The 24,990-nt window shown below is 42.0% G+C and overlaps 1 protein-coding gene across 5 annotated transcripts in view; it reads right to left on the bottom strand.

The window, feature by feature from the left end:
- Positions 1-24,990, bottom strand: part of ARHGEF2 (Rho/Rac guanine nucleotide exchange factor 2) — a 575,049-nt gene that overhangs the window by 312,163 nt on the left and 237,896 nt on the right. For all 5 annotated transcript variants that reach the window (XM_069217923.1, XM_069217927.1, XM_069217926.1 and 2 more), the window contains exons 3-5: positions 22,422-22,566; positions 6,515-6,626; positions 708-747 (exon numbers count right to left, since the gene is read on the bottom strand). In XM_069217923.1, the coding sequence (XP_069074024.1) occupies positions 708-747; positions 6,515-6,626; positions 22,422-22,566 (297 nt within the window). The remainder of the gene's footprint in view (positions 1-707; positions 748-6,514; positions 6,627-22,421; positions 22,567-24,990) is intronic.

Raw genomic sequence — 24,990 nt, 5'->3', positions numbered from 1 at the left:
TGAGGCAACTATATTCAACTAAAGGAAGGAAGGTTGTGAAAAACATACACAGCCCGAGGAAGGAAGGGTAACGGCAATTATCTCCTACATAAGAAAGAATGCTAAGGATAAACATGTCTGTCCTAAGGAAAGAAAGTGAGGAACGTCTGTCAAACTGAAGGAAGGAAGGGAAGAACAATGATGTCCAACTCATCATCCTTTTAATGGTTTCTGTTCACCAGAAGCCCCAGCCACGTGTTATCGAAGCCATAAATAAATGCTACGTCATTCACTCCTTTACCACATCGGCTACGGCAGAACCCCCTAAATCAATGCATCCTTAATATAATGGTTTATATTTTTAACAGCAGGTTATCTCTGCCTTAAGTGATTTTCCGTCCTTTCAGACCATCACTAATTAACTAGATTCTAGAGGTTAATGGGTGTCCTATAACCGATATATATTTTATTTGGCAAAAGGCTCACAAACTCACTACGCTATCCTACTGGCACCAAGAATGGATTTTTAGAGCCTAAAACTATTTCTCTCTACGAGTATTAAACTAAGTATGTTATATTTTCAACACTTTTTCAATTAAAGCACAAAACTCCAATTGAAGGATATGGTGGAATGGGCTAGGAACTATCCCAACACTTCCCGACCTTCTCAACATTTACCACATCAAGTTTCACCTCTCACCCCAGTGACATGCCCACTTGGTACTCACCCATTTTCAAGGCTTCCCTCTGCACCAAACAGTGACACATCTGCAAAAAGAAGAAAGAAGAGAAGAGTGCTTGCATGAACACAAAGTCTCAAAGTGATGGAAAAAATTGAGATATGATGGTGACTCAGAAGAGTTAGATAGCATGGAATGGACACATACTACACAGCAGAATCTTGGAGGTGTCCCCTATGTGTTCTTACAACCTGTTTCAGGTGGGAGGGTCTTTTGCAAGCCATCCTTTATGCCCCCCAGTATCTGCTTTGAACTTTTGCAAGAGGGGATGGAAAGTCCTATAAAGGACATGTCATGGAAACAGTTGCTCTAAACCACCCCCAAACTCTCCGACAAGCTGAGGAGAGGATGATGTCAGTGGTTAGCATGAAGAGGTAAGCTGTGGCTATTTTATCATACGTGTGTTTGCATTCATTCAGCAGATTCTGAAAAGTTGATCAAAGTGGCTGCCAGCTATGGCACTCTTGTTTCTTAAATACTTGAAAGGGTTAAAGACGGGGGCTAGAAAATCAGTAGCCTTAAAAAAATTAAAAAAAGTTATGATGCCACCATAAGCTTGTCATGAGCGGAGGCAAATCAGCCCCATGTCAAACAAAGCCTGCTATGAAGTAATCTTCCTGGTTTTGCAGTTTCTTTTTATAGGTACTGGGCTTATGAGGGATATTTCTTGATTTACCTACCAGATGGTAATCCTCACCTGTTACCCTTGTCCTGTCTAGAAGACATTTTGGAAGCTCTGGTGGGTTGGAAAATCTCGCCTTCTCCAGAGGACCACTAAGCTTCTGATCCAGTGCAAATTAACATCTGGGAACTGTGTTACAGTAAGGGTGGACTGTCTCGGTTTGCACCACAGTGCACCTTTAAGTAGGTGAGACGGTGCAATCAGGAAGAGCTTGCCCTGCTAATGATGGTTTGCTGCCCCCTAGGCAACTGTGAACTCAGTTTGCCCAAGGGGCAGGGTTTTTGTTAATGGTGGACTGACAGAAGCAGCTGGTCTTCATTTCACAGTGCAGTTGGCACCTGCCCTGCGCGTTCAAGGGGCAGTGAAATCACCCTAAAGGCCAGAGCATTGAGTGACGGCACCCGCCTCGAGGGCGATGTCTGGTGGGTGGGTGGAGGTCAAGAGACCACCTCTTCCCCTCCAGAAGGCGCCCTCAGGTTGTGTAATAACCTTGCAATGCTTATTTATAACATTGTTAGGGTGCATCCATGCGACCTCTGTACCCACATGCGTAATATGGGTGGAGCAAAAGTGTTTCCCTCATTTGCATGGGGTCACGCACTCGTCAGATGAGGGAACACCCTCTTAAGATAGCACTGGTGCTGTACATGTGCCAGTGCTATCAGTAATACAGAGGGGGCTTTGTAAGGATTCACTGCACTCTTCTGTTTAACAACAAAACTGTATTGGAAGGATTTACTGTGACTCTCCACAGCTAATTCACATGGAGTCGGGCTGCAAACTCTACTGTCTCTGTTCATCCATTTTAAAAAAACTAGCAATTATGATCTATTGGATGCGGTACAGGATAGAAACCCAGAGGCCATGTCCACTCCCTATGGATGAGAGAGACCTGCTGGAGCTCGGGATGGGCTAGATGTAGGTTTAGTCTTTAGGGACATGTAACAGACTGGTCCGGCGGCCCTGACCTCACTGCGTAGCATTAGCAGAATAGCCCTCAGGCTGCCTGACCTGCACTTTAATTTACAGGAGCTCTGATCAAGCTGAGCCTCCTGCTCCACCTAGCTCTGAACCATTATTTATTGTTTATTTCTTCACATCAGAAATACCATCATTCTACGTTCCATAATACTTGCATACCTATTACTTTGTTCATTTTAAGCCGCTCAAACTGCTGGTCCCTTCTGAAATAAAATAGTGCCCTGTGAGTGCAGAAAGCAGGTGCACATGCCTTTTGGGAGCCTGGGGCACGGTCTGTAATGCGGCCCCAGATGTTACAAGTGTGGTGCACACCAGTCACAAAGGAAGAGTCGTCACAGGAATAGAGGCCTCATTACTTCTTTTTATACAACATCTCAAGCGTTGCCCCTGACTTACAAAGGGCAGTGCACCCTGTTTTCTATGTAAAACCTGTCAGAGTTCTATCAATTAATGTGTGGTTGCAGGCAGCTCTAGTGATCTAGAAGAACTTCTGTTATCAGTTCGTCAGTGAAGTGTAGAGATGGAGGCTGGACTTCGAGCCAGCCCGGTCCAGCCATTGCCTTCCATTTATTTTCATGGTTTAGACATTGCTTGAATATGCCGCCCATCAAGGCCAGGTAATTTAGAGGGTGGTTACCTTGTCCCATTTTTGTTCACATTCGTTTTAGTAGACGGGGCAACAAGGAGTCCTTTTGCTAGATATGAGATGAGGCATGTAGCTTGTAACTGACACCCAGTATGTGGTGTTTGATGTATTTACTTTGCTGAAATTATGACACTTTCATTGGTAAAATTCTGGCTGGCTGAGAAAGTGCTGGTGACTAAATTAGTCATAAATATGCAACTCTGTTCACTAATGGCCAATGAACGTCCATTTGTTTTATTCTGCTGTCATTGTATGTTTTTAGGTCTGTGGATGTTTTTGTTTACAGAGTTCAAACGTGCAAACACATATGTTTTCTTACCAATGCAGTGAAAATACTAGCCTTTTGTCTAAAGTAAAAACTGCTCAAAATTATTTCTATAAGTGCCTTCTACATTCAATACTTGCAAAGTAATCTCCCTCTTCTGCCCCCTTTCATAACACTCTTTTCGAAGATACAGGTTTGCTCTGTTCATGCAGGCTGTTGAGGATAGCAAGGGGGGGGGGTATGTACAGCTTGCTTATTGTAGCTCAAGATGTTGCTTCATTATGGTCCTTTCTTTTTAGTAGAGCTAGAAGCAGAACACAGACAGGGCAGGTTTTCGGGGCCATTAAATGTGATAAATGTCCAGGTTTTGGGTAGAGAGTTGGTGACTATGCACATCAGATTTAAATCAGAGTGATAGCTCACGGTTTCCTATTGTCCTCCCGGGTTATTTTACCACGGGGATAAAAATCTATTGGATTACAGTTGTTTTAAAGGCTCTCCAGCTGTGCTGTAGTATCTCGGTGAAGCAGCACAACATATTGTACAAAGGGAACAACACGCTTCTCAAAAGACCCCGCGCTGATTCCTAACCTTTTCCTTCAGCTCCAGCACCACTTGTGAGCTTATTTAATAGAAACACTTGTTTGGTCTATTAATATTTGATAGGAAAAGTTGGCAAAACCTAAATGCTGCATCACCTTTCAAAAAAGACTCTTATGTTTTCTTGTGCGTCCCATATTGTAACAAAGACAGATGGTTTTTATGGATCCTCAATCCCTGCACCACCTTTCCTTCTGCCTCATAGGAGCATATCGACTTATGTCCTGGTTTTATAAGTTGCTTTCTTGCACTTTTGGTTCAGTTGTTACCTTTAAAGATGCATTACTACAGGTACCAGAATGCAACCTGACTGGATGAACTACTCAAGGAGTAGCTTGAGATCTCTGGCTTGTAAAAGCTTAGTGAAATGGAACAAAGGGTGCAGCCTCCACAACGCTGGTCTTGTTTGTCTTGCCAGCATATAGTTGGCCTCAGAGCTTTGTGGTGTGTCTCACTGTCGTCCTTTAATGCCAATGATTATAGTTATGGTGACCGGGTATCCTGGATTTTCTGGGACAGTCCTGTTTTTCTTTTTTTTGTATCATCCGTCTTGACAGTACATTTATCAGGTCCCAGGTTTTAGAGGCGAATGACTAAACACAGAGGGAGTTAAATGTTTGTGTACTCATGCAGAATTATTAGGCCTGATTAGAAAGCAATTTATTCAACACAGATTACGCTGTGTGCAAAAACTGCATTTAATTCCACTTTGAGCCATTTTGTTTGTTTTTCCTTTGTTGGCTAGTGCTACCAATTAAGTCCTTCTCTGCCCTCAATACTAAATTATAGTCCCATTTCTCTGTTTATGGACTGTTTTGGTTCTAAGAATCTCGACGCCCTATAAATCACCCAACTATGTATTACTAAACACTTTCCCTAACAAAAAGCGAGACCTGTTGGCTTTGGTAATGCTTTTTATATTTACACCATTTTAATGGTGTATGGGTTCTACTAGCCAACTTTATTTGTTAGTAGTCCGGCAGCACTATAGGTGTCCCCTTGCCCACTTCTGAAAGCTAACCAGTCAGGGAAGCCAGAACTCGGTTCATGGACAGTCATGGATAAATAAACAGATTTACAGAAACAAAACTAAAGATAATGGTAAAAATCCTGTCTTACACACCGACGGTAAAATGAGAGTTATGGAGCATTTATTTTTCAAAATGAGTCCGACTCGGCCCCTTAAAGGCACAAGAAAACAATGTAATTTGCTGAAATCAACTAAGCACAGCACTGAGACACAGAAGGCAGGGCTTTGGCGGAAACTCCACCCAAGAATACAATATGCCGGAGTTTCCGCATATTCAGAGCTCTGCTGAGACATTTTGGAATTGAAATGCTGAGGTTGCATAGCAAGATAAACGTGTGTTGAAAGTTGTGTAGCTCTTTCATTTAAAGAGCTCACAATCGAATCCTCAACCGGGATTCAATTGTGTGATTTTGTGCAATTTGCACAGGTTCCCCAGCTGGTGCAACAACCTACTAAGCTATCTTCCTGGGTGGCCGAGTCCCCTTCTTTTTCCAGAGACCCAAGAAAAGAATCAGCCCTGTAATTATGTTTACCTCACATAACCCCTCCCTAATTAAAAATACTATATTCGTAAGTACAGAGGACTCACAGATGGTATAAAGCCCGATGTGTTTTTGTGATCTGAGCCCGCCCTCTGGTGGAGAAAGTCCAAAAAGCTTCTCAGATGGTCTGGGGAAGAGTAGCATTCCCCAGTTAAATCAATTTTATCTCACAAGTCAAGGGTTTGTGAAAATGTAACCAATTGCATGTCTGATCAGTTAGAAAGCAGTGAAAAGTCACACGGTCCCACACTCCAATATTCATCGAATACCCTAAACTCACCTTTCACTAACACGCATGTAGAATCTGATAATGCATACATGCCAACATTTTAGAAGAGGAAAATGGGAGCTTAAAAAATATATAGGGAGAATGTATCCCCCTCCCCCCCCCCCCCATTGACTTCTATTGGAGGAAAGGCAATTTCAGGCGGGATACAGCCACATAAAGCCATTTTTCACGTCAAAAATCGAGAGTCTCCCCCACCCGAATCGGGTCTATGCATGTATGATAATGGGTATCTTATTCTCGGAGCACGAGTGTGAATAATATATATAATTTAGGCAAGATTCTCAGGGTATTCTATCAACCTAAGGTAACTGGACTATTTCTTTTGAAAACCTGGCATGGATCGGGTTCTTCTGGATCTGTCCAAGGCAGCTGCATATGAACCTATATTGTGTTCTATTGCAGGGCAGCCTTTACATAGTTCTTACTTCGCCTACATAGAGTGTTGAAGCACCTTCCTATATGTGCAGCCAGCTACACCATGTAGGGTGTGTGGTTGGAAGGGTGTTGCCTCTGGTTTTATATTCCATGTAGTGAGTGTTTACCTGTTGTGCGTGATGACCCCTGAGGCGCTGTTCCCTGTGCCAACAGCTATCCGTGGTTGGTGTGATAAGGGATGGTTGATCATCTGAGAGCGTGGAGGCATTTTCACTCCCCAGAGGTTGACGCATGCCAGTCGTAATGAGTGACAGGATGGATACTATCTGACACAGGGCGGTGAGAAGGATGAGAAAAGCGTCACCGCTCCCCTGGCAGGACTTACCATCGGGATAGGCATAGGTGTGATCGATGCCACTCATGGACACAGACTTGGAGAGCGAGTTGCAGATGAAGGCACTGGAAGGGCCATGTGTCTGGAACCGCTTGGTGTGGTCCTGAAACAGACATACGACAAGGCAGTCAGTGATGCAGAGCAAAGTCATACACAAGGGGCTTTCATGCAGAGAAACTGAGGTCGCCATCTTTCTCTGTATTGCTACACCTTTGCGTTCTCTCAACAGAGCTGTCAGTGTTGGGAACAGGGGAGCTGTGGTACGTGCAGCAAAGTAGATTCAATAGTTACCATCGGATACCATGAATAAGCAACGCCAAAATATTTGCCATTTATAAACTAACCGATACGAACACAGGCATTCTCACATGCTTGGATCAGGCTTGCCCTCGAACCCGACAAATACATTAAAATGCGTTTCGTTCACATGCTTCTGTAAAGAAAGGATTGCTTCATGTTTTAACCAATTTGTGACATGAAGAAATAAAAGTGACAGAAAGTGTAGTGACTCTTTGTAGTAGTCCCCACTTGCATTGCAATTGAAGCACTCCCTACGAGGCATAACAATACACTAAGCAGCCAGTAGCATCAGGTGAGAGAAATTTACTTTACAGAAACACACTGGATTATGTGTATTTTTTATTTTTTTTTAACTGTGACAAAGCTCTGGCAGACAGCTGCCCTGATGAGCAAGAGCTGAAAAGGCATGTGCAACCAGTATATCTTTCCTCTAATTGCAGTCAGTGGTTGATAGTAGATGGTCTCTCAGATCATAAAACAGCAAAAAAAGAAAAACACATAAAAATTCTGCCTTTGCCAATACTGCTTCAAAAAGGAAGATAATCATTTCTCCCTGTCTCCAAATACTTTGATTGGAGGAATCGCTTATCAGCAAATCCTACCACAACTAACAAAAAAAAGTGAATATGCACCAATTTCATGCTTCTGGAAGAACCCTGTTCAACCTGATCTTCAAAACTGCAGGGACTGTCTACTCCAAAATGTTACAAGCTCATATTCTTTAAAAACACTTTTCTCAGAAATCGATACAACCAAATTTTTCTGCCTTATTATATACAATCAATTTGTGTCTATTGCTCTGCTCCCACTAACTAGCAAACTGCCAAATGAGGGGTCCCTTAGGGTAAATCCCTGCTCGGGCTTCTTTTCTCCAAAGAAAGCAACTAAAGGGGTTGAACATCTCCCAAAACTAAAATCTTAATACTTAATTCTGAGGATCTCACCTTTGGACTATTCATAATCAAGAATATATTTTGAAAACGCCCCCAAATTAGAACCAACAAGTAATCTGCAGCCTGGCTATGGTTTTGTACCAAGACACAATAGCCTCTCTTGCCTAATTCTAATTGTTCCATATAAAATGCAGAGTAAACCTTCCTTGGTTATAAAATTATGGTATATAAATCTTTTATTTACAACGTTTGCAATGGTCTATGAAAAACTTTTCAACTTCACGATAGTTAGAAAGCTTTTTGCTTTGCCAGAAATGCATAACAATTGCGATTTTCGTGGCTTTTTATGTTGCATTTATCATTATTGAACACTAGCAAAATGGTTCTGCATCGGTCCTGAAGGCAAGTTATCAATTCTATATAGGCTAATAATTGAAATGAACCTCTGAGAGACACAAGACAGCCTTGCTCTGTCTAGAACGCACTGTAAAATTGTGACTCCTTGATCCCCACAGTTACAATGGAAGGTTGCGAAACACATCTTAACATATTGTACCAGCGCTTAATTTGAGCCAGTGGTTTATGGTGCCGGGCACCGGCACTTAGTTGTCAACACCGGCATGATAGTCTGCCACATGGTGTCGATGTTTGTCTAAATTACTAAGATGAACACAACAGTTGTTCATTAATTCAATATACATTAAAATGACTATACCTGCCACCCACGCCATTCTTATAGCTCTGGGAACCTGGAATTGTCTGAATTATCAGACTTGTAGGGTGTGATGGAGAGTAGCTGTGTTGGTTTTGTCATTGGTGATGCTGGAAAGGGCAATGCGTGGTGCAAGCTGCAGCGGCCTCCTGACGGGGGCCTGGCATTTATTTATTTATGTTTTACATATTAAGCACTGCCTTGCCTGGCCTTATCTGTGATAGCTATTAAGTATCTCCAGATAATTATGGTTCTATTTCCTCCAGCAGTGTTTCTCAAGAATGCCTCAAACCCCCATCATCCACAGTGACAAAGCACATCTCAAACACTCAACAAAAGCGGCTGCAACTTGAGCAATGGTATAAAAATTCAACTCTCAACACCAACAAGTACACAGTACTGCTGACTTTCAATTCTTTTACACTTTCACTCTGCAAAAAATGCAGATCAACTGCTAAACAAAGATTGGCGATTGGAGACCCTGTCACTAGTAACAATCTAAACATTCTATTCCTAATGGAGACAAGGCCCAGTGACACCTTTCAACCAGTTTGGGAGATACTTGTACCCCCAGACTACTCAATCATTCACCAAGATAGGATCTAGAGAAAAGATGGAGGTTTAACGATAATTCATAGATTCAATTTAATGCAAATATTTAAGAAAATGTGTTATTACCTTTGAATGCCTCTGAACTGAAATTAAAACAGCGAATAGAATCTGTATAACATTTTACCTTATTTACCTTCTTCCTGGTGACAGTTAAACTTTTTTTTGGACAGATGGCAGAATCATGGAGATGTAGATATCTTCTCCCAATCACTTTTTTTTATGTCAGCCTACATTTTGGAGACTAATAATTCTCTTGCAACTCATGGCTTTCTGCATTTCTAGACAGCGCTGACCATGTGTAATGCTCTATTAGGCCACACCTCTTAATTGCTAGTAAAGAAACAGTTGAAGCAAATCTTCTCACTCCTGTAGACCGATTAGATCAATTCTTGGTACTATATTCCCTCATCTCCTACCGAACAATGCCCAATAGAAGAAACCCAATCAATGGGGAGAGAATGCAAAGACATCAATCTAGCTTCAATCTGAGCAAGAGCATTCAAGGCTCTTTAAGGCATACCTACTACACAGGTGTTCCATGACTTGACCGATCAATAAACAGAGAACCCGACTTTGATCATAGAGGAGTTTGTTTTACAAAAACAAACCATTAGAACCAAAGCCCCCTGCTCGATGGCTCACACGCAAAATAACCAGGATACAAAAATCCCTTAGTGTACAGGAAACAATGTTGCTCCCTAATTAGGTTAAGAAATAAAAAACAAAACAAAAAGAAAACACCAAAATGAAAGTTAGAACACAAAAAATGTATTAGTTTAGGACAAAGATTCTTTAATTCATGCAGAGTTCAACCATGCCCGAAATCACCCTAAAAACTATTTGACTTGAGAAAGCACTCAACCAACCCAATAGCAACCCCATGCCCATTAATAATAGAGATGAAGCCAATTCAAAAATCTAGATCCACCTGGTCTGACATGAGAGAGTATTCGCACACAGAATTCTTCATGACCATTGTAAAATTGAGACTGTTTGCCCACTTTGCTTACCCTTTATCAGCCTCTATCATCCAAGAAATGAGTATTTTCCTAATACTGTTCTGGATCACCCGAATAAATGCATTACATCACTTTCTCAGAGTGGTGCCTCGATTGTGTAAAAAAGGGGCAAGCGACTCTACCTTTGATGAAAGCAGGAGCTGATCTTGATTATATGAATCGCTAGCAAGTGATATTAAACTACCATTCCAAGGCAAATATGCAAAAAGCTGTGTTTAAAACAAGCCTACACAATTAATAGCTGAAAACAACCTGCCCTGATTTCCAATCGACTTCGGGCTAGGCTGCAGCTCCAAGACTGTCATGCAATACATTATAGATCATGCCCTCTTTATCCTTGGAAAATGGGGCTTCTGCCTTTTCATCCTGCTCTGCGTTCAACAGCGTAGGGCACTGCCAATAACTTCCATGCTTTTAAAGGAGCTTTCTGATGAACAATGTCACAATAGGTTTTACAACCCGACGAGACATCATTAAACAAAGAGACTTTCTGGACTTCTTAATATTGGTGAAAGTTGATAATGAAAGAGTGAGTGAAGGACACACTTTTTGCTTTTAACAGAATGGACCCTTTGAAGATTCTCAATAATAGGATGGTATTCAGGAGAGTGGTGCTAAGCTTGTTCACTCCACAGCTTCAGAATTCTTGTTTATGCATAAACATCTGAAACTCCACTTCAACACTTTAAATCTATAAAAGGATGCACCTCAAGGTTTTACACTCTGCCATCCCTCTTCAACGTATACAAGGAATCCCTTGGTCCTCCACTAAAAGCACTTCTACACTGATGCCACATAGCTTTTCATGAAAGTAGCCATCACAGGATATTGGATGATCCATCACAAACCCAAATTAAACTCCTCAAGAGAAGAAAATATGATTGACCTCTCATCTCTCCCCGGTCCCCAAGAACTGCCCAACCCCACTAACATTTTTGCTGAGCTCTTAACCTCCTGGAATGCTGCCTTTCTCATCTAATTGCACAAAACACTTGATCCCCACATTGGACAAAAATCTCAACGCTCCTAGCCAATGAAAGATTTAAATAAAGTCTCACTACCTGAACGCTGCACCCACACGCTGCTGTGAAACTGGTCACTGAAGGAGGACAACATTAAAATATTGCTCGCCTTCCAGAACTGATTCCCAATCAAATTGACAAGTACTCATGAGCTTTCCTGCATTATTCATAAAATTGTCCTCTTGGAGACTCCAGGTTACCAAACCAATAAACTGGTGGCCTCAGGTGGACAGTGGAAACTATGCAGCTCACACACCCTTACATTTGACTACTCAATTTTCAGATAGAAAAGGACCCTCGCACAATCTTTCTAAGAGAGTGGACCCAAGCTGTGGAATTTCTCCTGGTAACAGAAAAGTCTTCATATCCATTTCAAAAAGGCAAGTTTGTAATACACCCCAATTTCCTAGCTCATTAATTTTGGCTGTTGCAAAACTCTGCATGTTATGTTATGGCCATTTGTGAACAACCTTCTACTAAAATCTTAGTTTCATATAATCTTACCCACCTGAATCCAAAATACATACTGATTAACACTGTCAAATGCAGATGGCCTTAGAAAATGCATTAACAATGGATTTCTAATCATTTCTACAACTAAATAACTTAATTTGTATTTTGAAGTGTCCACGTCTTGGGGACATATACTTCCACTGTATCTGAGAAGCCTCTTGTAATTTTTGTTTTCATAGACTAAAAATCTAATGTTGTACATTGAAGTTTTGGACATTTGTTAAAACTTTCCCTGCCGATGTTGTTTATTTAATCTGGTTGATTTAATTTCATGCAGTGATGTAATTACCTAGGTGGGTGAAAAAAGAATCAACGCAGGAGGGAATTTTACTGCTAATGAAACCTCTGCTCAGAATTTAAATAGTTGTAACAAATCTATTATTCACAATTCAAAATGTTCTCAAAATATAGTAAGCATGACATTTTACAACCTCTTCACAAACTACACATTTTTTAATCACAAACATTATTGCATTTTGGTGAATCATAAGCATAACATACATGTCACTGTGAGCTGTACAGCAGCCAAGCAGTAGGACTGACAGTCGGCATTGATATTAGATCCATTATTATGTTACACAGACCACAAAATGGAGAAAAAAATAGCAAATCAGCGTAACCGGAGCGTGGCATGTATCAAATCGGTAGCAACAAAGCATATAACAGTGAGGTGGAATAAGGCTATCTCACCACAACATCATAACCCCGAAAAAACCCACACGCTCCCTCTTTCCCAAACTCATCATCATAATACTGTGTCTCATGAGTGCTGGGCGACTGAGTGAAAACATTTGTCCTGGAGTGTAACGTATGTGTGCCTAATTCTGAAGGGGGCTTGGTATGAGTGTCAGGGTGTGTCGAGAACAATGTATCGAAACCTGTGACGCATAATGGAAATGTATCAGGGGCATCAGAGGGTTGCACGTGCTTACTACGAACTGGCGGTACAGAGTAACTGAGTAAGGGACCGTCACGTGGCATCAGAAAGGTGGGGCAGACTGAGTGGCACCAGCAGGGACTGTATAAAAGGATATATATCCTCCGCCTCCTGAGCCTTAAAGTAATCAAGATTGTATCCCATCCCATAGCGATGGGGCACTTACATAAATCCAGGTGGTCACAAACTGCACATAATTATTGTTTTCTGCTTTTTTGGAGAAAAAAAATTTGTGTAGTCTTTATTTCTATAAAATGTATGTTTTACAGTTGTTTTTTAGTGTGTTAAATTCTTAAGCAACAAACCTTCAACTCAACAAAAGGTTCGTAGATCATCATTTTATCTAAGGTGTTGTTATAATGATGAACACTTAAAACTCATTCTAATTCCTCTTTACCAGTTGTGGACCTTTCATTCTGAAGTATTTTTTAGTAAGTTGTCAACATTCTGCACTGGGGCGGCAGTATGCTGTAAACTACGTGAACGGATTGAAAATAGTATTTTGAGATTCAGGTATAGAAAGTTACTTGAAGTCTCAGATCTGCACAATAAATTCTGTGTGGGAGTGATTTGTGCCACAATACGCAAGAAGAGCAATGGTGCCTTAAAACAGCTGAGTATGACATCATTTTAGACCATGAGGGGTTCCACTAAAGGTTTTCTATCCCCTCCTTCCTTGAAACCCAAAGGTTGTTTTTAGAAGATAGACAATCAGGGAGTCACCCCACAACTCGACATGTTTCAGTTCATCTTTGTACACAAACAGAATGATCTCACAGCAGGCTAGCAGGCTACACTTTTAGCTAGTGTGGATCTTTAACAAGTGAAGAGAAGGAGAGCGCAACCTCTGAGGAACAGGTCTATGGATGAGACAAGAACCTGATAAGAGTGGCACAGTCCAGACCTCCCAGCCTGGCCTGCACCAGAGATTGAGGGGTGCAGAATGTGGGGTGATGCACCATTTATTCTCCTGAATTGATACCAGATTTTGCTGAAGATGAATCGGGAATATTTTGCTAAATTGAAATCAGGAATCTGCACTGTTTGCAGCATTTTGACAATGGTAGTAAATGACTTAAGGAGAAGGAAGCCTGCTTAAAGCCAATTTAGGTTTGCAGGCATCCTTACTTCCTTTCAATTAGTTGTGGGGATTCTGTACGCAATTACAACTACTATGCAGTCAATAGAACCCGACGAGACCTAGCCCTATGAAAGAGGCAGGAGTCTCTCAGCGATGCGAGCAGGTGCCTTACCCAAGTTAGCTACTGCAACTAGACATTGTTGTATTGTAGGCCAAAGAGTAGTACTGTCCTATTGGTAAATAAGAAACAGAAAAGAAGAATACATATAAAAGATACTAAGTGATACTAAGTTGAAATTAAAGAAAAGACAGCTCCCCTTTTGAAGATTATTGGTCCGTCTCGGAGATGTCGGTTAACAAGGAAACCAGCAATTCAGAAGACAGGAGCAGAAAAATAAAACTAATTCACTGTTCAAAGAGTTCCGACTCTTTTGAGTACGGCGTCTTAATTGTGCAAAGGCCTAATGCCCGACTCAGAAAAAAAGTTTAAGCAATGAGAGAAAACACCAAGTCTGCGCTATTGTTTTATCTGTCACAATCACATTTTCTTAATCGTGGTACAGAGGTTACTGGCTTTACAGAGAGTAAACCTTTCTCACTGTTGCTAGGGATGCAATCCCTGTAAGACCTGACAGGCTAGTTTGGTTCTCAAGATCTCTGGTTGGTTCCTGTTCCTTCTATTTGCCAATAGCGACCAGTGCATTGGAAAAAAAAAGTATATTGAAGATATGAACTTTGTTCACAAAGATGCTTAGATTCATCTGCCTTACCACTCTACCATAAGCCTGCTGTAACTTCCTAAACATTATGTACCGCCACACCGGAGGCTCAGAAAACACGTGTGATCTGTTGATCTCTGCTCCTCAGTGTTCTGTCCGGATTTGGATCTCCTGACACTGTTTCCTATTCCCCAGAAATGTGTTCTTCCAGGCTGTGACTGAACTATACAGCTCAGCAGACAAAAGCTCCGGACAAGAGAGAAAGGTTTGCAACAAAAACGTCATGCTCATTGGCTCCCTCTCCTTCAAATAACACTTCAATGTCCTTGTAAAAGTATTTTGTTTCACCTGCACCACCACAGGCAATCATTCAACTACTGCTCCACTTGTAATACTAATAATATTATTTGTGGCCTACCACAATGACATCTAGGTCAGTCTCACTGGTAACTGAGCTTCAACAACTACACACCCTCCCCACCAACATGAGCTGTCTTTTGATACACAGCAAACATGTAGCCCCAGCCTTGACATCTTAGACTAGCTCCACATAAATTCAATGAACTTACTTCAAAGGTCTCTGCCTGATCCACAAGGCCAGCCCTGATTCAACCACAGGCTCTTTCTCCATTATGTACCTACAATCTAATTTTAATGCAAGGTCGCAGCACTACCTCCATCCACTCTCGTCATATTTTTCAGGAAAAATACCAACCCTTTTAGGTAAGGTGACTCACACACTAGACTCACAAATATCTGGACAACCTTTTCAGACATGCCAGGAAGCAGGTGTCCTGAATTACTGCGAAGGTGTCTGAGTCCTACTGTAGTATCACGCTTGCAGGCATGAACGTCCTAGCCCCGGATGCGGCTCCATTACATGCAGGGCCTCTTTCACTGTGTCCTAGCCTCCTGCCCTCACAACAGACGCATGCACCGACATAGTGAGGAGATGGAATAAAAGCTAATCTAGAATGTCAAACAATCCAAATACATAAACATTCAAGTACTCTGAATGCCTGAAGCCGGTAAAGGCAGAACGGCTCATGAATGGAGAAGGGGTATCCTATCAGGAGCTGCAGAGCTCATCCTGCAATGACACTATTGGAAACACAAACAAGTTGTGACAGGAAAACAGCAGAGAAGGCCCACAGATGCATAAAGATATTCAGAAAGACGGAAACAATGACAACAGTTCAGTATGAAAGAAATCTATCACTTGAAACAAAAACTTCCACCTTCACCCACTGAGAAGGACTACCTGTGGCCATGGTCTCCATATCAAAAAGGTGCACAGATTACACTCAAGCTGAAAATGAGGAAACCAACACAAACAATAGAGTGATGCACCAGACAGAAGGATGATTTTTGACTGAAATATTTCACAAACAAAATTGTTAGTGAAACTGACTTTTTATTGTGTTAGACCTGACAGTCTTAGGGTGGTCACCCCTACATTTTTGCTCACCTCCCTCCCTCCACTTTTTAGATACTGTTTTTGCTGGTTTTAAGACTCTGCACACTTTACCACTGCTAACCAGTGCTAAAGTGCATACGCTCTCTCCCTTCAAACATGGCAACATTGGATCATACCCAATTGGATTATTTAATTTACTTAAAAGTCCCTAGTAAAGTGCACTATATGTGCCCAGGGTCTGTAGATTAAATGTTACTAGTGGGCCTGCAGCACTGATTGTGCCACCCACTTAAGTAGCTCCTTAACCTTGTCTCAGGCCTGCCATTGGAAGGCCTGTGTGTGCAGGGTCACTGCCAATTCGACTTTTTCTACATATAAGACACCCCTAAGGTATGCCCTAAGTAACCCATGGGGCAGGGTGATGTGTAGGCAAAAGGCAGGACATGTACCTGTGTAGTTTACATGTCCTGGCAGTGTAAAACTCCTAAATTTGTTTTTACACTGCTGTGAGGCCTGCTACCTTCATATGCTAACATTGGAACTACCCTCATATACTGTTTGAGTGGTAGCTGCTGATCTGAAAGGAGTAGGAAAGTCATATTTGGTATGGCCAGAATGGTGAAACAAACTCCTGCTGACTTGTGAAGTTGGATTTAATATTACTATTTTAGAAATGCCACTTTTAGAAAGTGAGCATTTCTCTGCACTTAAATAGTTCTGTGCCTTACAATCCACGTCTGGCTGGGTTCAGCTGACAGCTCCCCTGCACATTCACTCAGACACACCCCAAACACAGGATCCTCAGCCTCACTTGCATACATCTGCATTTTAAATGGGTCTTCCTGGGCTGGGAGGGTGGAGGGCCTGACACTTACATGTCAAAGGACAGTAGTCTGCCCTCACATAAAAGACTGCCACACCCCCTACTGGGACCCTGGCAGACAGGATTGAACTGAAATTGGACCTTGTGCACTTCTAAGCCACTCTTTGAAGACTCCCCCGCTTCAAAGGCACATTTGGATATTTAAACAGGGCCTCTGCCCCTACCAACTCAGACACTTCCTGGAGAAGAGAACCTGAACCAGAACCTGCATCCTGCCAAGAAGAACTGCCTGGCTGCCCAAAGGACTCACCTGACTGCTTTCTGTGAAGGACTGCTGCCTTGCTGTTGCACTGCTGCATTGCTGCTCTCTGGCCGTGGTGAGAAGTGCTTTCCAAGGGCTTGGATAAAGCTTGCCTCCTGTTCCCTGAAGTCTCAGGACCAAACAGACTCTACAAGAAGGACTCCTTGTGTGACGAAAATCAACGCACAGCCTGCCAGAAATGACGCACAGACTGCATCGTGGTGAAAAATTCACCACACACCGAACTGGAACGACGCAGCCCAACTTTGCAATGAGAAGATCGATGCAGCGCCAGCGTAGCAACTGGAAATTCGACGCACGGCCCACTGGATCGACGCACATCTGAGCCAGAATGACGCTGCCCGACTTCCAGAGAGGAATCGATGCAGCGCCTGCAGGGTGGTAGAAATTTCCACGGAACGCCCACCGGATTGAAGCAGCCCCTGTAACTTCGTCATGACAGTGCCCGAAGTCCACGCATCGTCCCCGGGGCATCTGAAAAACCTGCAACCCGAAGAGGATCCATGACTGAGCGCCAGAAATCGATGCACAGCCGTCCCTGCATGAAAACTAAACGATGCATTGCCGTGTGCGGCCAGAGAAATCAACGCACACCTCCTTGTTTTCCACGCATCTCCTCCTCTGTGGTTCTTTGCGGAGATTTTGAACGCGAACCAGGTACTTTGTGCTTGAAAGAGACATTTATTGCTTTTAAGAGACTAAAGACACTTTATACCACTTTTCCAGTGATATCTCAACATATACTTATTGCATTTTAATAGTTTTGACCTGCATCTTATCAGATAAATATTATATATTTTTCTAAACACTGTGTGGTGTATTTTTGTGGTGTTCTACTGTGTTATTGCATTATTTATTGCACAAATACTTTATACTTTACACATTGCCTTCTAAGTTAAGCCTGGTTGCTCAGTGCCAAGCTTCTAGAGGGTGAGCACAAGATAATTTGGATTTTGTGCGACTTACCCTGACTAGCGCAAGGATCCTTGCTTGGACAGGGGGTAACCTGACTGCCAACCAAAGACCCCATTTCTAACATATTGTTTAGCAAGTAGACAAACATTTAAAATGAAACTATGTGTCATGCTTTTACAGGGTGAGTGCTCTTCAGTATTCTGACTTCACAAATAGGCATGTAGTGGCAAGGATGACTGGTGGCACATCAGTGACACTTATCTGTGCAAGAAGTTAATGCACCACAAAACTGGTAAATGTCGATCTGTCACATCTTTACTATGCACGGAACTAGTTTAAAAAAAGAGAAGTTTTGGACTTCTCGATTTCCAATTGCAAGAGTTTACTTTTTTGCCGGTGCTTTGGGGCATGGTGGGGCAGAGAAATGAGTAAGTCTAGTTGTGGTGTTCTACCTGGTTTAGAAGGGGGAGGAGGTACTGTGATTTTGGGGTCATGACTCACTATGGGCCAAATGTGATTTCAGAAGGTTACCAAAGGTAATTCCATCTCCCTGATGTATACATTTTTAAATTAATGTATAGTATTTAGTAGTGTGTGTGTAATAAATGTACTTTCCCTTTTCCAAAGGAAAAGCACTGACTGGACAATTATTTATTGAGCGTTATTATTGTGTTGCAGTGAAAGGTTATTTCTGGCCCACACCACCTCGCCTGAGGAGGCCTTGAACTGCTCGGCTTCATTTCACCGAGGGAGTTAGGTGCTAAAATGGGGCACATTGGCTCCCAGAATTGTGACAATTCTGGATCTGTACCTTATGCAGGCCTCACTTCCTGCACAACTGATATCCCAACTTATTACCCCATTCCGTTCACTTACCATAAACAGCACTCCTTTCCTAGCCGCTAATCCTTACTCCTTGCGCCCTAACCATGCACATTGCACAAATATTAATACTAACTCAACCACTTTTCTAATACTAACACTTTTTAATGTTCTTTTCCAAGCCTCTAAACCTAACCAGAACATTCGCTCTGTCCGAAACCTAACTCTCACTTTTATGATACATCTAAAGGTAACTCTTTTAGAAGCCATACACCTATTTCTAACATAAATCTTTCACTTCTTGGCCTCTCAACCAGACAGCGTGCATGCGCTGTCACGATGTCACTATGGTGACGATCTTTTGTGTAAATAAAAAAGAAAACAAAAAGTAAAAAAGGGGCTTTTAGCTTCCCAGTTACTTACCATTTTTGGTATCATTATCACTCTTCTTGCTGACTTCTAATTCAGCAGCACATGCAACGTGTCACTTCCTGGATCACTTCCTGTTCTTTATGTGGTCCATAGACCAACTGCACATTGATTTATTTTAATTAATGTCTATCGGCTGTTTGTGCTGCAATTGAGGTACTATTTCTTTTTTTGTGTGGCATTTTATCTAGTGCATATTTGACCTGACCCAAAGGTATTAGAGCACTTTACATTATCACATTTACATTACACAAGTTCACATTAATTTTCTTTCATAGGCATGTCTCTTGGCCAGGACCCAAATAATCAGTGACTAGGGTCTGCTCTGCTTGCCCCGATTCCATTCACCCATGTCTATGCGCTGTAGCACATAATGGATGTGGTTGCAGTGTTTTAAAATATTAACATAAGTAGCCTACAGCATTCTGCATAGGCAGCATCTTAAATCACACATTTTGGTGGCCAACGTTCAGCCTGTTTCAAACCTTGAAAGAGGGTGAGCAGTTATGTGCAAGAATGAAATCTGACGTCACTTGGGTGAGAGTACACAGTGTGCCTTTGGAGGGCGACCATACCCGCTCCCATGGTTCGAGCAAACCTCCCTGTGTTCTCATCACTGTGTGAAAGATAAGGCTGGACTAGCCATACTGGGCATTGGGCAAATACCCGGAAAGCTGGAAGGGTGGGTGCTGATTTTGCTACTGGGGGCTGGTACAGTTTTCAGGCAACAATAAATGTGCCAAGATAATTCTGGTGATTAATGTACCTGCTGGAGAGAGATCTGGATTTGTCTAGTGGCAGTTTTGACTCATCTAAAGCAGCATAGAGGGTTAATATACCTCCTACAAAGTATGTGTCCTATGCAGATCACAGAACAGTATTTTATGTCCATAGATCAGTGGGATACTGCTTTTATCATAGAGCTGCTTTTGTTTCTGTGCAGTTCATAACTTACAATCATAATCTAGCACAGTGAGATGTGAACTGTACGGCACAGGTTAGAAAGTTATGTTTTTTAACACTCTTTGATTATCCTAATTTTGCTAAAAAGGGTTTGTTTGAGTTGAAATATATTGTTATTAGTAAAGTCAGCCCTAACCACTGTGTTACGTTCCAAATTCTGAGTTTACACTTCCCCAGACCAAGCACTCTTAAAAAATGCCTCCCAGTGTGGATAAGGTGTGAATCTTACACTTTGTAGTCCCCTTTGTCAACACCTTCTATACACTGATTTACAAAGGTTTGGTTCATTGTCTCTATATGTGTGTGTGAAGTAAAGTGCGCCAACACCCTACACTGGCAAGAGAGTGGCTATGAAACGTGTGAGAGAGGGGCTATGGAGAGATGAGAGGCACTGTTTGAGGGTGATGGTGAGGGAATCATTGAATAACCCCAATAAAGATTGCAGTATCCTGGTGCACTGTAAGGTCATCATTTACTATGCTTTAAAAACTAACACAATTGAATATAGAATCATAAGTATGATGTAGAATGCACAATTTTTGTCATTTGTTCCCAAGTTTTTTGGGGGGTCGGGGGGCCAAGCCCCAATTTAGTGGTCAGGCTCGTTCGCTATGCACCCTATAGGGGCTAATCTGACAAAATGTGCAAGGACTGCTTTGGGTTCTGAGTCCGGCCCTGGTGAAAGGCTGGACAATGCTTTGATTAACTGACGCTTGTACTGACAACTGATATGGAGAAGATGACTGAGCCCCCGTTAGCAGCTCTGCTAGGCAGTGTTTCCAAGTAAAAAAAACAAATCTGCTTTTATTACTAGTTTGTGGCCGAGGACCGGCACCACCTGCACTTGCTGGCCGCATGCAGCTCTCCAACCGAGCTCAGTTTGTGAGACAGGAAGGATGACATGTCAGTGAGTGGTCATAGGCATCAAGAAACAGCCTATACATATCTTACAGCCGTTAGCAATGAGGCTCTCTTCATCTCTAAGTCAGCAGGATGGCCCACTCAGTTCAATGCTCCATGGTGAAACTTTTTTTTAACAAACTTGGTTTTATAGAGCTATCACATAGACACCTACAGTGGAAAGAAAACGGAACATTTCACAGCCAGCATTATATAATATTGTCATCTCTGGCAAGCTGAGGCCAGAATGGACCTGGCCTCGTTGTCCATGCAAACTTTAACGGATATACGAATAGTGGATGCTCTGTGCTAAACATGCAGTGATTTGCAACTCAAAAATATACAGCACTAACTAATAACAAGCTGTTATTGTAAGGACCGTAGATTGCATTCTAGCCCAGACTGGTCAAGCCGTTTCCTTTCCCTAATCTGGGAGACAGAACACCCCTCCCACTCACATCCGTATCTGGTGATACAGCCTACCCATAAAACTGTGGATTTAAGATGCTCCCTTTGAGCCTGGAATAGTCTTTTATTCCACATCTCCAGTTTCCTCAGACCCCTGCCATTAACAGGCATCAGTGCTAGAACTATTATTTAGAACGGGGGTGCCGACCAAAAACATCACCCGGTTTAAGAGCCTTGATCGTACTTTCTGTTTTGAAGACTAATATTCTGCAATATTTGTATGTTACGTTGTAATGCAAGCACCCATTCTAGGTCTCTACTCTATTGCATGGGGCAGTTATAAAGGACCTGATACACAGTTCGTCATAAGCGGCACAGGGGAGGACGTATATTGAATCACACAGAGTGACAAATATTGGTTCACTAGAGTGAAATTAGAGAAAGTGCAAAGTTGAAAGAATAGTTCACGTCGTCCCGATGGCTTCTTCCAGACGTGGGCTGACTGCAAAGGATGACACCCGAGTCTGAAGTTGGGCTTTTTTTCGCCTCGGGTCTATGTGCTAGTTTTGATTCCTGTGAATGTGTGGTTCCAGACTGCCGACATACATAGAAGAATTTTAAAATCTAAGGACACCACTGAAAAACAAATAAAATCCAATCCAAACGAGTACCGTATTTTTCATTCAATTAAATTTACTAAGTGATATGCGCAGCTTGTAGGTGAACTAGAAACGCTAGATGCAGCATGAACTAAACTTAACATAGGGACGAACAAGAGTACGATGGTTCATTTACTCTCAAAAGTACGACATGACTTACAGATCACACTTACAAACTTTCCCAAAAGCCACGTTGAAATAAATCTTTAATGCTTTTAAAAAGATCCTCAGCTAATTCAATTGAGTGATCTATGTAACGACTGTACGTTTCTCAGCTAAAAATATAAAAGAATTAAAAAAAAATCCTAGTTTGGACTGGATTTTAGTTCCTCACTCTTATACATTGTTCACTGTGGTGTGCTATGATCCCTGTATTCTTCTGTCTTTCTGACTGCGCCTCTCTGCGTGCAGACATGTTGCGGCTCTTCCTACCTGATTCCCTTCCATGTCCTCCTCCTGGAGTGAGAACAAACACTCCAGCTCATCGTTGCTGCGGATAATGGGGAACCGGCGCGGGTCTCCTTCCCGCCTCATCACATGCTCCAGCTCCTCCTCATCCAGGCCTTTCAGGCTTGAACTGTAACAAAGACAAGAGCGGACGGATCAGATCATGCAAGAATAGGCATCCAATAAGAACACTGACTGGAGCATTCACTGAAAACCTCAGGTAGAGAATGTAGAATACACAACTTATACCACAACTGCATAACATAAAACCTATCAGCACAATCGGTATGTCCGATACGCACACTTAGGCCCCCATACACAATCCAGGGGCATGCCCACTTTGCTCATCACTAATAAGAAATCTTTCTACATCCACAATGCCCCCTTTGGCCATCCTCTAAATATCCTCTATTTAGGTTTCCCAAAACTCACTCTTGTAGCATTTGCAATAGCACTCTTCGAAACATTGTTACACATTCTCTTTAGTCTATGGCACTCCCATATCAGTTATTTTTGAATCCCTAACAGCAACCCATTGGGCATCTTACAATCCAAGTCTTGGGCATCCCCCATAACTGCAAACTGGGTATATTCCAATTGCACACCTGGCCATTTCCAATTCCTATTCATTGGGCACCTCTTTGCGCATGTTTTGGTCACATCAATCTTGACTCCCAAGCCACTGCAATTATCAACTTGTTGGCCACCCACAAAGCCCACTCTATAGTTATGCCCAGCACCAGTCACTGGGCACCCGTTATGACATTCTTTGCCCATCCCAATTATTTAGCTTGTGAGTTATTTCTCATTTGATTAATACCTATAATTGGCATCCCCATACACCAGTGGTTCTCAAACCTTATAAAGCCACACCCCCCCAGTGGTGGGAAAAAAAAAATCTCCGGGCCCCCCTAAGAATTTTTCACAATTATTCAATTAAGATGGCAATGTTTAAATATGTCTAGACTTATTTACACATTGAAGTTAAGTTAGGTTACCGTTTTAAAAATGCAATAAGCGTTTTTCTGCTTAAAAAAAGCAGTGTTCTCTCAGTAATGCCCCTGTTGCCCCTCCCCCACGGGATTACCTGAGGCCCCCCTAGGGGATCCGCCCCCCAGTTTGAAGACCCCTGCCATACACATACCTTTGGTGCTGCCAATGTCCCTCGCTCTCTGCACTCTCAAACACAATCATGTGGTGCATTTCATAACCTCTCTTTGGGCACAAACATGACCATCTTTTGGGGATCCAACATAACTATTAATACTCCAACCCTAACAATCACACTTTCTGCATAAGAAAACATCACTAGTATGGGAACTTTCATACCTACTCTTTGGACATTTCACTAATAGGTCTTGTGCATTCACAAGTGCCGCTCTTTGAAATCACTGACAGTGAACTGACAAATAACTAAGAATTGTGAAAATATTACTTCTTGTGCATTCACACAACAACTCTCGAGGTATATCCAATAAATGACTCTTTGGCTTCACCAGTGTCCATTTTTTGTATAAATCCAGTAACTTTTTCACAGAATCCATGTTTCAGCCACACTCAAATTCCATTTGTTTGGAATCAATAATAGATGCTGCATTGTCCGATGACTACCCACTTCAAGGATATTTTAGATACCAACTCTGTGCCCATGGCTAAATTCTGTCCTGGTCATCCTCCAACATTCATCCTCTGTTTGACATTTCAGAGACCACTTTCTCAATATCTTTAATAAAAAAGCAGATGAAATTCCCCGCTTGGTCTTTTAGAATGCATATTCCTCGATCTAAGTGATCTTCTCAGATCCCGCCAGGCATTCCTGTTAGCCACTGGCTTCAATATGTTTGACTCATAATATGCTCACAGTATCTTAATGATGTGCATTTTGTAGGAACTATTTGTACTACTCGAACATTATTCAAATTGTTGTTTTATTCAGTGTATAACATTTATCCCTAGTGATATAGTGTGTTCTTTAATATGCCGGCCGATATGTATATATTTTTGGCTCAATACATTTTGCATCCAGCTTCTGTAGGTGCTCCCAATATCTACATTGTAGTATCCTCAAACCATAGCTACATAGTTAGTTTGACTGGCCTTCTAATTGGGCAACCAAGATTCTAAATACCTGAGCAGCTCTAAAATACAAGCTCTAAGAAATGACATAGAGAAATAAATAGGGATTGTCAAAACCTTTTACATGGGTATCCCAAACTCTACTATTCTGTAATAACACTTTTATGTTGTCCAAAAGTTTTTTTTGCCATTCCTGGTAGAGACAATTCGACTTCCTGAAGACCTCAACACAGATTCTGTGAACATACTCTAGCACTTCTTCTTTGACATCCTCAATAATTACTTTTATAAAACGTCAATACTCTAAACCAATTCTCCTTGAATATACCATCCTTGGCCGATGTAGCAGAAGCTCCTTCTCCTACCTGCCCTACCTAGCTGCAAAGACAAGGAATGAGATACCCTTTCATCTCCAGACCCCCTTATCTCTTCCAGAGTTCTGAAAGTCTCTAAAAACCTGGCTATTCAGATAATCAAC

This window comes from Pleurodeles waltl, chromosome 12 (genome assembly GCF_031143425.1).
Source record: "Pleurodeles waltl isolate 20211129_DDA chromosome 12, aPleWal1.hap1.20221129, whole genome shotgun sequence".
Lineage (NCBI taxonomy): Eukaryota > Metazoa > Chordata > Amphibia > Caudata > Salamandridae > Pleurodeles > Pleurodeles waltl.
The sequence above is the reverse complement of the archived record's forward strand: the minus strand, read 5'-3'. Positions and strand labels throughout refer to the sequence as shown.